The sequence below is a fragment of the Pyxicephalus adspersus genome, chromosome 2 (genome assembly GCF_032062135.1).
Source record: "Pyxicephalus adspersus chromosome 2, UCB_Pads_2.0, whole genome shotgun sequence".
Lineage (NCBI taxonomy): Eukaryota > Metazoa > Chordata > Amphibia > Anura > Pyxicephalidae > Pyxicephalus > Pyxicephalus adspersus.
The window spans coordinates 150,345,131-150,359,052 of record NC_092859.1 but is presented as its reverse complement, the minus strand read 5'-3'; the positions used below and the strand labels follow the sequence as shown (position 1 = coordinate 150,359,052).

Sequence of the window (13,922 nt, the reverse complement as noted above, 5' to 3'; positions counted from 1 at the left end):
GTGAAAGCTCTCCAAGACTGAAGAAGATCCACTATAATGGGAGAAGCTGGGTGATCCAGCAAACCTGGAATGGATTTCCTAACACCATTTGCTAATATTTGGCAAATGCTTTCAACCCTGGACCAGATCGATTCCAGGTCACCAAGGTCACCCAGGTTCACCAATGATCTTTCTTCCCCAGTCTTGGAGAGTATATACAAGGATAACACAGATTGCCTAGAAAGCAATAGAGAGCAATGAGTGATGTTCCCAGGTATATGCAAGGTCAGATTTCTCACTAGCCTGTGAACTAGGGCGTCATGACCACTAGGGGGCGGCATAGGAGCACCACTTGTATGTGTTTGTACTCTCCATAACACCTTGAAATGTTAAAGGCACAAGGATTACTGAGTAAGGGCAGAGTTCCATTATCAAAGATGGCTACCCAGCAGGATTTACTTCCTGTCATGTGATCCTTACAATTTTTTACATTTCACCTGGCTGGTTTAGCTTCCTTAAGTGTGGGGAGATGTCAGTTGTGTGATGCAGAACAGAAATGCTGGAACTGAGAAGGAGGTTGTGGTAGCAACAAGGACCTCTCAAACTTAAACAGAGTGAATAACATATGGGGTATGGGGAGTTTGTTGAAACACATGGACATAGGAATCTGGGATCTACAGCCAGGACTCATCTCACAGCTTGATGGTCATTGTGTATGGTGACCTTGTACCAGATCATCGGCACACACTGTACAGATCTGGGGGTAATGGATGTGTGGGGGGGTATCGGGCGCAGGATGTGGGGGGGGGTATTGGGGGCAGGATGTCTGAGGGGGTATTGGGCGCAGGATGTGGGGGTTGGGTATTGGGTGCAGGATGTGAGGGGGGGGTTGGGTATTGGGCGCAGGATGTGTGATGGAGTATTGGGCGTAGAATGTGGGGGGTAGTAGTACAAACGGGTGTACAGCTGGAATTGTGAATGAATCAAAAAGGATTATTGTGTACTAGTAATGATTGTGTTCAGTATTTATTTGACATCTAAGAATATTGTACTTACTGCATTTATATGATGGAATGATCATGGTGCCCTGTAAATTATTCTGATTATAGAGAATATAAATAACACTGGAAAGGAACTTTGCCTTGTGCTTGGTGCTGGAACCCTAGGATGCAAAGATTTGATTGATCACTAACCTGAGTCACCATCGGCCACATTCTAAAAATGATCCATGTCTCTGGCTTAAATACTTCTCTTATTGATGGAGGGGGGCACAAGCCTGCTAGCCTGCTGGAGAAAAAAAAATCCAAATCCAGCCCTGCCTATACCTGGCATTGCAGTGCATTCTGCTAACACATTGCTGCACACATTTCTGTTTTTGTGTTCTGCTCCATTCAGTATACTGAATAGGGTCAGCCACACAAGTGAAACAAACATATGGGACTATTTATAGCCCGCATATCTATTTAAACTATTAAGCTATATATTTTATTTCCTTAATTAATAGAACACACTGCTACTAATCCTTGATTTGAATCATCCACAGCCTTTTTATTGGCTTAACATAGTTGAACAAGAGTTGAAACATAAAACAGGTGTAATAACAGTTAGCGCTGTAGATGAAGAGAACATGGTAATTTAGAACCCGAGAAAAGTTATTTCCAAATTTCTTCCATTGATACCTCTAACTCTCCCGTCCCATTAATAAATTCTGGTAATAAAGCCATACTGAGGGGCTTAAAAAGTTTGGGGGATTTTTGAGGGGGTGGAATTTGTTACTGTTGATCCCTCTAACCCTTCCACAACATTCATAAATTCTGATGACAAAAGAATAATTTTTTTTGAGAACTTTATTGCATTGATCTGTCTAACCCTCCCATCCCATCCATGAATTCTGGGCGAAAAAAAAATGTTTAGGGGCTTGGAAAAGTTATTTTCAAAATGTTTCCATTGATTCCTCTAACCCTCCTGACCCATCCATAAATTCTGATGAAAAAAAATAGGAGCTTTAATTTTATTTATTTTTTTGAGCAATCATTTCCATTGATTCTTCTAACCCCGATCTCATCCCCCCATCCAATAATTTATGGGGAAATAACATATTTAGGGGGTTAGAAAAGTTATTTTCAATTTTTCCCATTGATCCCTCCAACGCTCCAGTCTCATCCATAAATTCTGGAAGCAAAGCCACACTTGGGGGGTTAAAAAAAGTTTTTGTTTTTTTGGAGAGGGGGGGAATCTGTTCTTGTTGATCCCTCTAACCCTTCCACCTCATTCATAAATTCTGATAAAAAAAATACTTAGGGGCTTGAATTTTTTTTGAGAACTCCCACCCTATCCATGATTTTAGGTAACCAAACCATATTTAGGGCTTGAAAATATATATTTTTTTCAGTCCTAATTCCAACACACACACACTGCACCCTTAGATCATACTGATCAACCTGATCAATCCCTATGCACCACAAACTGCACCCCCTCCTGATAATACACCTGCCCCTATGCTAATATACAATGCCCCCAGATAATACACCGCTCTAATGGAGACAATTAGGATTACCTAACTGGGCACTGCCATTATGCTACACGGAATCAGAACAGTCACATGATCGGTCATATGATCAGTGATGACACTCCTCCCTGTAGCATTTACCAATAAAGAGTCTTCACTACGTCTGCCCCACTCAACATGGCCGCTCTTTTTCTCCACCTGTCACGTCCATATTCCCGCCCTCCACCAGGAACAGTGAACGTTGATTGGCTTCACATTGACAACGCCTCGTCCCATTGGCTGCACGTTGTATGCCGGTCTGTGTAGGATGGTGAAGTAGCAGGGTAGAATGTGGAGGGCAGGCATGTCAGAGGAGATAGGGAGAGCTCTGTTCGCCGTGCGGGAGAAGTTGCAACATGCTGCGGCCACGAGAGCCCAGGTGAGTACCGGGGCAGCATGGATGTTATATGTGGTGCTGTGACTGTGCCTATTAACCCCTTTTCATTAACATTGTGATTTGTCAGATTGTCATTTACAACAATGAAGTGCAGTCCTATCCAGCCAGGTGTCTATAATTCTATATATATAGCTGGTGTATTGTACTGAAAGATCAGAAGTCTCATGCTAACCATACAAATTACAGAACAACCAACCAATCACCATACAGTATCTGCAGGGGCCAAACAAGAAATAGAGGTCAGCTGACACATATCGCTATGGTAACTGCTAGGGCCTGTCTGTATTTCCCTGCAGGTGTGTTGTGTAAAGATATCTCATTCAAAATAAACAAGTCTGAACTGTGCCTTTTTTTTCAAATATATACAGCGCATGTGTGTGTGGCGCTCATGTATGTTGCCATTTACTGCAACACACGAATACACATAACATTCACCATTGACATGAACTTCTGTGGGCAGGTGTGAACGAGCCCTTAAAGTGGACTCGTCATCACATTTTCAACGTTATGTAAACGGGGCTATCCTATTCTTGTATTAGAAAAAAGATGTTTTTTTTAAAGGGCTCCTTTCCTTCTGTGCAGTAAAGACTGAATAGAAAACCTGCAGCCTTCTGGGATGCACACACCACATGTCCCAGGAGACTGCAGGCTGCTCCCTCTGTGCATGTCTGAGATTGTGCAGAGGGCAATTAAAAAAAAAAAAAACATTTTGTAAAAGTGCCACTAAAAAAATATGAAAATCCCACTTTCTTTTACATCCCCAGATGCCTCTAGAATTCGGGTCCTGCGCTGTACTTTAATCCATCTTTGCACCAGTGCGGAGGAAGCGCCAGGCGTCACCTTTCTTTGTCTTCCGGTTTCTGCCTATGTCACCTGATCTCGCACTGCGCAGGCCTGAGGTTGGGTGTCGTAGCCTGCTGTAAATGGGGGAAAGATGAGATCACAGGTGCAAAATCAGGTGACATAGATGGGATGGGGGGGGGAAATGCCACCCTCGAGATTGGCATTTTTTTTTCTCCCAGCTTCATCTGCGCATGCCCGAGATCAAACGTGCAGACAGAAGCCTCCCGGGATGGGTAACATGGGTATCCTAGGAGGCTCTGAGCTCCCATTTATTCTAAATAAAGTTGGAAGAGGAGGTGCTACAGTTTTTACATTTTTACTTTGCAGAATAGTAATGTCTAGCACCTTTTATGTTAATTCAAAGTTTGTACACTCAGACTATAATGTAATACTGATCTCATGGGCTCATTCACAGCAAAATGTGTGAATTGGTGCCAATGAGGTGCTGCGTTCCAGTTGATTTAGACGGTAGTCATAAAAGGCCCCCCCCCCCAATGACAAACACTTAGTGACAGAATCCCCCCAAAATCCCCCCCTATAGTGATAGACAGGAGAGGGTCCTTTGTCATTTGTAACCTCTGTTTAATGTACAGCGCTGCGTAATATGTGGGCGCTATATAAATCCTGTTTATTAATAATATTAATCACTCAGTAACCCCTCCCCCTAGTGACAGGCACTCCTATCCCTAATACATGGGGGATGATCTATGTGCTGAATACTATTTAAAGTACTCGGAATGGAGAAGGTCCAGCATTGCGGTGAGACTATACACAAAAACCATTACCCAGCACTCTGTGAGTTGAACCTCCTGGTTTTGTTGGAATATTTTGCATGATTTATGCAGCAAACCAAAGCATGTCTCAATGAAGCTGACATTGGCCAAGGTTTATTCACAATCTTCCATTCTATTTAACATTTTCTAGCTGTTATTAATCTGTATAAATTATTTGCGCTGTATAACATTAACTTTATGTGATTTATTTTTGTAGAATCTTCCTGCGGTGCAGCCCAGACTGGTGGCTGTTAGTAAAACCAAACCAGCTGATATGGTGATTGAAGCTTACAGACACGGACAACGATATTTTGGGGAGAATTATGTAAGTTGCTACATGTATAGCGCAGCTCTCGAAAACGTTAAAATCTCTTATGAATGCTGCAGCCAGACTCTTCCATCCTTCACACCGCTCCTCTTCAGCTGCATCTCTTTGCAGTTCTGTTCATTGGCTTCGAATTCACGTTAGAATCAAATTCATCTCCTGTCTTTTGCCTTCAAATCCCTCCACAGTTCTTGTCCCACTTACATTTCTGACCTGATAGATAAATACTCCCCTAGGGGCTCTTTTCTCTCTCTGACACCTCATTATGATATACATAAACGATACAGGGTGCTCAGTCACAGCATTTACACCAGGTATATATAAACCTTTCAGCTTTGTGTATATTTTTCTGAAACTCTGCAATTAGCTGGTGGCCATGTGTTCTGCAAGACACTGCTGGGTACAACTTGGGTTCATAAAGTATTGCTGCCATTTAATCAAAGGTGCAAAAGGAAGATGTGTTTATTTGTAGTTCCTACAAATTGTCTGGACATACTATGTAATCTTCTATAGCTTTTCTGCATGGCTTGGGAGTCCTTAATCTAGGCATGTGTCATGTACAGTATGTATATCCCATACCATACCCCATCTCAACCGTACATACGGTTCCTACTGATAAAAGTGATATATTTTGCCTTTTTGATAATTTATTTAACAAAAATCTAACAGTTCTTGCCCCACTTACCTTTCTGAACTAATAGAAAAATACATCCCCTAGCCGCTCTCCTCTTTCCTTCAATGACCTACTAATGGCTTCTTCACTCATAACCTCATCACACGCAAGGCTCCCAAGACTTTCCTGAAGCTGCCCGACTCTTTGGAATGGTCTTCCTCATCCTATTTGGCTTGCTCCTACTTTCTGCTCATTAAAAATAGCGCTCAAATCCCATATTTTCCAACTTGCCTACCCATATTCTTCTGTCTAAACCCTCACTACGTTCATCCATTCTATATCCGCCTCCTATTGTGCGCTACTTCTCCCACCTCCTAGATTGTAAGCTCTTTGGTGCAGGGTCCTCTCTTTCTCCTGTGTCACTGTCTGTATCTGTCTGTCAATTGCAACCCCTATTTAATGTACAGCGCTGTGTAATATGTTGGCCCGATATAAATCCTATTTATTAATAATTAAAGAAAATATTTATTGTGGAAGAAATTGTGGGACACAAGAAAAAATGGACCTGGAGAAAAGTTTTTTGATGCAGCTCATGAATGTGCATTGGTGTGTTCTGAGACGCAGGTCTGGCAGCCCCTAATATGGAGTGTGGGATGGGATAAAGCACACTGGAATTTTTGTTTCCTGAGATCAATGGCAAATTACTCCCAAAAACAATTGGCTTTCCTGATAGCAAAAGCAATGGTGTGGATTTCAGGTGTATTATACCTTCGGTGCTGGGAACTCTTCCACAAATACATCTGTTTCGCTCCGTTCCTAAGTCAGGAATCAGACAGCACTGTCTAGAAGAGATGGTAAATGTTACAATTTAAAGGATTATTCATTCTCCTCTCGCACATATCTCAGTTTGGTTTACCAAATGTTTAATAATGTGTAGAGTGAATGTAATCATTTTCCTTTTTTACAACAAACTGTTTCTGATTTGTCCAACATTGGGCATTGGATTACTACAAAGCAGTTTAACTTTCCATATCATCACCTAAATTTCTTTGTATCCACTTTGATCAGCTGATGTAGTTTTAAAATACTTGATGTTTTGTCTTCTAGGTTCAAGAGTTATTGGAAAAGGCCTCCGATGCTAATGTAAGTTTTGGTGATTTAATATCCTTTTTCCATTTCAATTCAAAAATATATGGGGAAAATAAATGTATTCTTGCATTGGAGTTACCCTCATAATGAAAGGGTTAAATGCTCTTTTTTCTTTTATAGTGGGGCAGAGCTCCTGCAGAATCCTTACGAATGGTCCTTTGCACCCTCACTTCCAAGATGCTGGTCACAGGCTCTGTTGTCATTTCCTACAATGCAGAGCCAGTTACTTTACATTGTGAGGATGCCAAAGACCCTTTCACTACTCTGAGTATCAGATGGAAATAAAGGGGTTAAGGAAGTGACTTTATACTTGCTTTTTATTTGTTTCTCCACCTTGGAAGAGAGAGCATTGCAGGATGAGGAGGGAAATAGTAATTTGTCCCTTAACCTTTAGGTTAAGCAAAGCATCAACTCATACAGATGGACTGACATAAAAACGGAAAAAAAGTGTGCTTTTAATCATCAATCGCAATCATTAAAAAGCAGACTTTTTATTTTGTAAGCTTTAAGTGAGTAGATAAAGGTCAGTGGGTTTCTGGTTGGTCACAATAAAGTGCTTCCGACCACTGCTTTTTACACTGTTATCAAGTAAGTTACACATATATTATCGCTGTCTTCAGTGCAAAAGAAAAGGCCTGGACTGATATCGGGGGAGCTGCCATTAAAATATTACAGTAATATCTTTAGCCTGCATTGCTTTCATCAAAAAGCTGGAGGTTAAAGCTCTCCAGCCTTGGAGAGCTTTAACCTCCCCATTGGTATTCCCGAGTGTGGCTCAGGGTTAAGTTTCAGTGCCAAAAGCGGTAACCCTGAGCCACACTTGGGGTGAACTTGCCAGGGAGTTTTATAGTCCTACCTGGTTCCCACGTTCTAACAGCGTTCTTTAGCGGTGCCTGCGGTGTCCTCCAGCGATGACCGGCTTCTGCATCTTCGGCAAGTCTTAGGCTGGAGGGCGGAGCCGTGGGGATGGTGGGCGGGACTAAACAGGGAATTTAAAATAATTTAGTACTGCTTTTACATTTATAAATACTCATTATTAAGACCGTCAGGGGGTTATTAAATTAGGCCCAATGTGTTGATTTCTGGGTTAAGTGAGTTTAGGAGTCATTCAGCCGTGCAGTGGTACTGGGGATACAAGACTTGATAGACGTTCTATAGGGAGAAGCACTAAAATGAAAGCAAGTATTGCAATTTGGAAACTTAATTTAGGCTTTAAGTAACCTATATAAGGTGATCACGGTTATGGGTGCTATTTTAACAGGCAAGACACCCAAGCCAGCACATATTTAGTCCAGCTGACATGACATTTTTGTAACTTTGGGCTGTATTGAGGCTGTTCAAATTGCCTATTAGGCTTCAGAGGTAGAGCACTTGATCGACCTGGGCCTTAGTCACCAACCTTAACTGTGAGGTAAGTATGGGGTTCTAAAACCTTGTTCTTGTTCATTGCTCATTTTTGTTGGCATGGCTGAAATTTACAGCCTAATATGTACCACATTTAGAAATACAATTCTGTATAAAATTAAAAAATAAAATTAAAAATATGTACCAGGACATTTACAGTGCAGACACGTTATTGAAATATATTTAAGCTGACCCATTACAATAACCATTTGTGATGCTTTGGAACTTGAAAATCAGTATAGCTAGCATGAGCGTCTCTTATCCTTTTCTTCAGGTTTTGTCTTCCTGTCCAGATATTAAATGGCATTTCATTGGACATCTACAGAAGCACAACATCAACAAGTTGGTTGGTAAGTCTACTTAAACTATAAACTCCATATTAAGATGGTTTATGAAGGCTTGGATTTTATAAGCATTTATCACCTAACAAATAAAAACAATATCACAGTGCTCGTGTGACAACTGATGTTAAAGCAGACGTAAACTCAGAATTTTGTTTGTTTGATGTTTTTTTTTTTTTTTTTTTTTTGGGGGGGGGGGGTTTACTTCAATTTTAAGGATAAGAGGGGATTACCTGACCTTAGTGTAAATGTCTAAAGGTTGTCAATGATGGAATCCTAGTTAAATCCAAACTGTTTATTAAATGTATATAACTAATATTATATAGCCAGGGGTTAATTTTGCATGTCCACAAGGGTTCCACACAGTTCCAAAGAGTATTCTAAGAGTTAAAATACAGTAGCCTCTTCATCCACCTTTTTGTATCCACATTTAGTATAGTGGTAGTAGAAACTAGCTCAGAAATGCTCAGCAGGTTTACTTTGACAATGACAGGAGTAAAGCATGTTAAAATTAGTCGGCAGTTCCCACAATATTGGTGACATCAGCCACCCAACCGGGTGTAAATGCTGCATCTCGTGAGGCTACTAAATGTTACCAGTACACAGGAGCACATTGTATGGATACTAAAGATGTTCCTGATTGTTTACTATAATCTTGAAAGGTTCTGCTGTAATGTGTATGTAAAACATTTTTAAATCCCTTTTGGATAAAGTAGGGAAAAATTAGATCCTCTGTCAAGTTTTTATTGCCATTTATGTCCCTGCTGAGGACATACACCACTTAAATTTACTTGGAGCCTATTGTCACCCAAAAAGTGAGAGGAAAGCTGAAATTATGAGTTGGCATCTCAATAGGTGAGAGCAAAACCTCCAGTGGGGACAACTACTGCAAAGACAACTCAACTCTCTTGGAATAGAAATTTTGTTCATTTTGAAATGTTTTCCCTTCCTAATGCATCTTTAGGGGTTTTACCAACTCACAATTGTTAATCATTTTATGTTCTTTTATTGTTTTTGTTTTAGCTGTCCCAAACCTTCACATTTTGGAAACCGTGGACTCTGTGAAGCTTGCAGACAAAGTCAATGCTTCCTGGCAGAAGAAAGCATCTAATGAGAAATTAAAGGTCATGGTACAAGTCAATACCAGCAGTGAAGAAAGTAATTCACCTTTTGAGTTTTGTCCTCTATTGCAGAAAGGGAAAGATGATGTCTCTTTTCCAATAGTCATTTTTACCTGCCTTATTGCTCTGTAGAGCTGTCACATTTTATGCATGCACAACTCGGCTTTAGTTGCCAGAACACCCAGCAATTCTGGTTTCCCCTATGGTTGCCAGAACTGAATAAGCTGCATTGGAGTTGCATCATCCTGGCTCGGGTAATAGAAATGGTAATGGACTATATAGTGAGTGATTCTCCAATAACATTGTATTTTACTAGCCATGATGCTATTTTATATGCTCTTTTTACACCCATGTCTGTTCTTTCTCCAGGTTGAGGTTGGCTCCACTAATGTCCGCGTTGGGAGTACCATATTTGGTGACCGAGTCTACAAAAAGCCAGCAAAGGGAGAAGCGAATGTCGCCAGTAACTAAAGAGAAATTGGGCAACTTTTCTATAAAAGATCAGTGATATGGAATTCCAGCACATCTTGTGACATATCACTTTCTAAATGTTAATGTGCAGCTGTAATAAGCAGATTAATATAGGTTAAAGATGAACTTCAGGCAAACAACAAATATGTAGATGAATTGTATTAATTAGAGCTGTTTTACAAAAGATTGTTTTGTCTGTCTATCCAATTCTAGGATATACACAGCTTTCACGTCATGCAGCCTTCTCTAGTAGAGTAGGAGACCTGATTTTTCTCTGCTGCAGTTAAGAAACCGTTACAGGTCTTATCCCTTCCCGAGCCTGTGACGGGACAGAAAAGAGAATCTGCACATTGATAAGTTCATCCCGCTATCACTTTGTTCTCTTTCTAAAATCATATCACCCAGCAGCACAGGCCACTCTCATAGTTTGGGTTCTGTTGTATATGGTATTAAAACACTGTGGAATTAAAAGTAAAAATACTTTTACCCCTGCATTCATTATTACAGAGCTCCAATATTTATGTGTTTTTTATATTTGCCTGGGGTTTGGTTTTACCCTAAACATAGAAATACTAAAACTTGCTTTCAAGACCTAAAATTTTTTAAGTCTAGGTACTATTCACTATTTCACAGAACTAATCATATCATGAATATGTTAGAGGGTAAAAATGTTTTTCACCATTCCAGCTTTGACTATCCAGAACCCTCATAGTCATAGTGAATGCAAACTGTACTGGAAAATCAGAGAACTGCAACATTTCACAATCCATATGTTTCTTTACTGGCTCCCCTGAACTGGTAGACCTGGTTCCTGCCCCCTGCACACCATCATTGCTCTTCATGCTGCCTTTTGAAACTATAATCACCTTAGTGGTTGGGGAAACAAGGGAACTTGCATCAATCAAAAGCATATCAGTGCCCAAAATATCTTATATTCAAATTTAATGTACTGTTTGCTATTGTTTAGAGAACACTTTGGAGGGGACATACACAGGTTTTTCTATACAGACAATAAAAATTGCTATATTACATGTCATGCCATAATCCTATACACACCCATGTGTTAGGGTCGTGTCACAAGGCTGACATGGTGGCTCAGTGGCTAGCACTCATGCCTTTGCAGCACCAGAGTCCTGCGTTCCTCCATGTTTGGGTGGGTTTCCTCCTGGCACGTCATTTTCTTCACATCCTAAAAACTTGCAGATAGGTTCAATGAATTTACCCATAAAACGAATATTGAGACAGTGTTAATGACTATGGTAGGGATATGAATGACATGTGACTCCTTCCTTCCATACTACTAGGTACCAATGTAAATTTCCTCTCATTTCTGAATGGTGTACATTATATTCTTTTAGATTTCAGTTCTAATGAGTACAGAACATTTGCACAATATAATACAATATGTAACCTGGTAATAGTCGGTTTTATAATGGAAAGAGTGTTCTAATATACTAGAGCATATCATTGTTTTTTGTTTTTTCTTTGTTTTAATTTAACTAAATGAATGTAACAAACCTGAAATGTGCACACTTGTTGCTCTGTGAAGCAATAAAGATAATTGTTGGAAAGTGTTGCCGTTTTTTTTTATACAAGGTGTGTATAGAAGCCATTGTTTTCTATCTTTTTTATATACTTTATTTTTTTCAGTAACCAGCCATGCATACAATAATCATGAAAAAAATGTCAATACAGAGTAAAACAAAACAGCCCAATTTTTACAAAAATACACATCAAAACAATCATCAACAATTGCAATAACCAGTCACTGTGTAACGAGTAGAGAACACAAAAGAGGAATAATAAGTAGAGGAAAACATACAAAAATTACAGGGGAGGGGAACACATGGAAAGAGGAAAGAACATATGGGGATGGGAAAAGTAGCAATAAAGCATAAACTGATACAAGCAACCCATACCAATAATCAGCATAATCTAATACTCAGAGAGCACTCCCCAGGTTAGACATCAACATCACTCAGATATCTAACAAATACACAGGGGTGGTGGTATATTGGATCCAGTAAAACCATGTCTTAATGAACTTATTGGATGGCCCATCCTGAGTTCCGATGAGATCGTCTATACACATGTTTTTGTTTATCCTACTGAACCACTGGGATATTGTAGAGGCAGAAGTTTGTTAACATAGTACAAGAATGAATGTCTTTGTGGCATTAGGGAGATGCTTAAGACAATAATTTTGTTACTTTTTTCATAGCAAAAGTGGACAAATATAGCAGAGCCAGCTCTAGACTGTTGGAATGGAATAGTTCATTCAGAAATGATGTCTGATACCTGAGACCAAAATGGCCGTGAAAGGTGACACTCCCAAAACACATGGAATAGGCTGCCAATGTCTGCCCTACATCTCCAACACAAAGCGTCAACTTGAGGGTAAAATTTTCGCCGGGACAGCCGGAACCCTATACCAGCAAGTCATTAATTAATAAGTTACTTATCGATGCCTTGTGGCCAAAATAAAAAATTTGTTTAAAGATCCCATTACCACTGAAAAAAAGGCCAGAGAGGAAGGTTAAGATCCCTCTAACAACAACTGATACCACCGTGTTCCTATTGGGGGGCCTTCACTATTGCAAGTAGATTATAATTGAGACAGTGGATGGGAAAACTGAAGGGAGTGGGGAGAGAATTCAGAAAATGGGTCAGCTGATGAGTCCGCCAAATACCTGGGACGGGAGTGAGTGCTCTAACTGCCTTGCACTTATCACTCTCCACCCCGATCCCCCTGAAAAATGACTGGCTCAATACACTCCCTGTTCCACCATAAGCCAAACAGTGGGTCATCGAGACTTAGCAAAAACCGGAGGTGACCCAGTATAGGGCATAGTGGTGACGGATACATCTGCAACTGGGCTGCTCTAATATATTTCCGCACAACACGTATTGTGGGCGGAAATATGAGCGGATGTTTCAACTCCCCTGAACATGTGTCCTTAGGAGACCACAGCACACCAGCTAGCGGGATGGACAATAAAGCATCCACCAACACCACCCAAGGTTTCTGCCTTCCATGTCTATACCAATCTATTAATCTGGCCAGATGTGTAGCTTCCCGATATAGAATCGGATCCAGAAACGCCATACATCATTTTACTTTTGGGTCTGCCTTCTAATTCGGGGATTATCACCCCCCCCCCCCCAGACAAAGCAGGGAAACTCCTACAGGAGCCTGTACAACACCTGTGGTATGTGGACCGGTACGTCTTCAATAAATATAACCAACGGGGCTTTACGTTCATTTTAAGTACATTGCATCTACCAAACGATGAATGTGTTATTTCCAGCGTTGCAAATCCCTACTGAATGAATTTACCAAGGCTAGGAAATTCAAATTCACCAATAAACAGAGATCAGCAGGGATTTGAATCCCAGGGTAAGTATTAGCTGTTTTTGCTCACCTAAACATGAAACTGGGAGATAGTTCGTCAACTAGTTTCTATGAAAGGGAGACAGTGCCTCCGACTTTTTGGGAATAATTTTATTACACAGCCTTGCATACTAATGAATTTCAGATAACAAATTAGGCAGGGAGGTCCTGGGGGAAGTGATATAAAAAAGCAGATCGTCGGCATGAGCAGTCACTTTATGTTCTTGGCTCTTTACACAAACTTGAGTTCTGTTGCACATGGCGAAGAAATAGTTCTAAGATCAGTATAAACAGTAATAGTGATAGGGGACACCCCTGTCTGGTACCGTTACTTCTTGAAAAGGGCTGTGAAAACGATCCATTAACTCCCTAGCGTTCTAATTCTGTCCATATTTCCACGCAAAAAACGTTACTTTTTTTTTTCATGGAAATTTATTTTCCATTGTAGGCCTATAAATCTTAGGCATAACTCACCAAAATATGTCCAATATTTAATACATTTAATAAAAAACTTTAAATAAAAAAACACAAAAATCTATTAAAAAAATAAAAATATTGGTAAACATA

At 40.2% G+C, this 13,922-nt stretch overlaps 1 protein-coding gene across 1 annotated transcript; it reads left to right on the top strand.

Moving 5' to 3' along the window:
- The first annotated feature begins 2,621 nt into the window (after positions 1-2,621).
- Positions 2,622-9,964, top strand: PLPBP (pyridoxal phosphate binding protein). The gene is made up of 6 exons (XM_072399142.1): positions 2,622-2,906; positions 4,758-4,865; positions 6,586-6,621; positions 8,306-8,381; positions 9,396-9,580; positions 9,863-9,964. Exons 1-6 carry the CDS (start codon positions 2,817-2,819, stop codon positions 9,962-9,964), a joined length of 597 nt encoding a protein of 198 aa, XP_072255243.1. The 5' UTR covers positions 2,622-2,816.
- Positions 9,965-13,922: the final 3,958 nt, after the last annotated feature.

Bases quoted from the DNA above. Each gene is read 5' to 3' on its own strand.
- PLPBP (XM_072399142.1), top strand. From the start codon at position 2,817: ATGTGGAGGGCAGGCATGTCAGAGGAGATAGGGAGAGCTCTGTTCGCC. The intron at 2,907-4,757 runs GTGAGTACCGGG...TTATTTTTGTAG, and splicing joins CTGCGGCCACGAGAGCCCAG to AATCTTCCTGCGGTGCAGCC. The intron at 6,622-8,305 runs GTAAGTTTTGGT...CCTTTTCTTCAG, and splicing joins AAAAGGCCTCCGATGCTAAT to GTTTTGTCTTCCTGTCCAGA.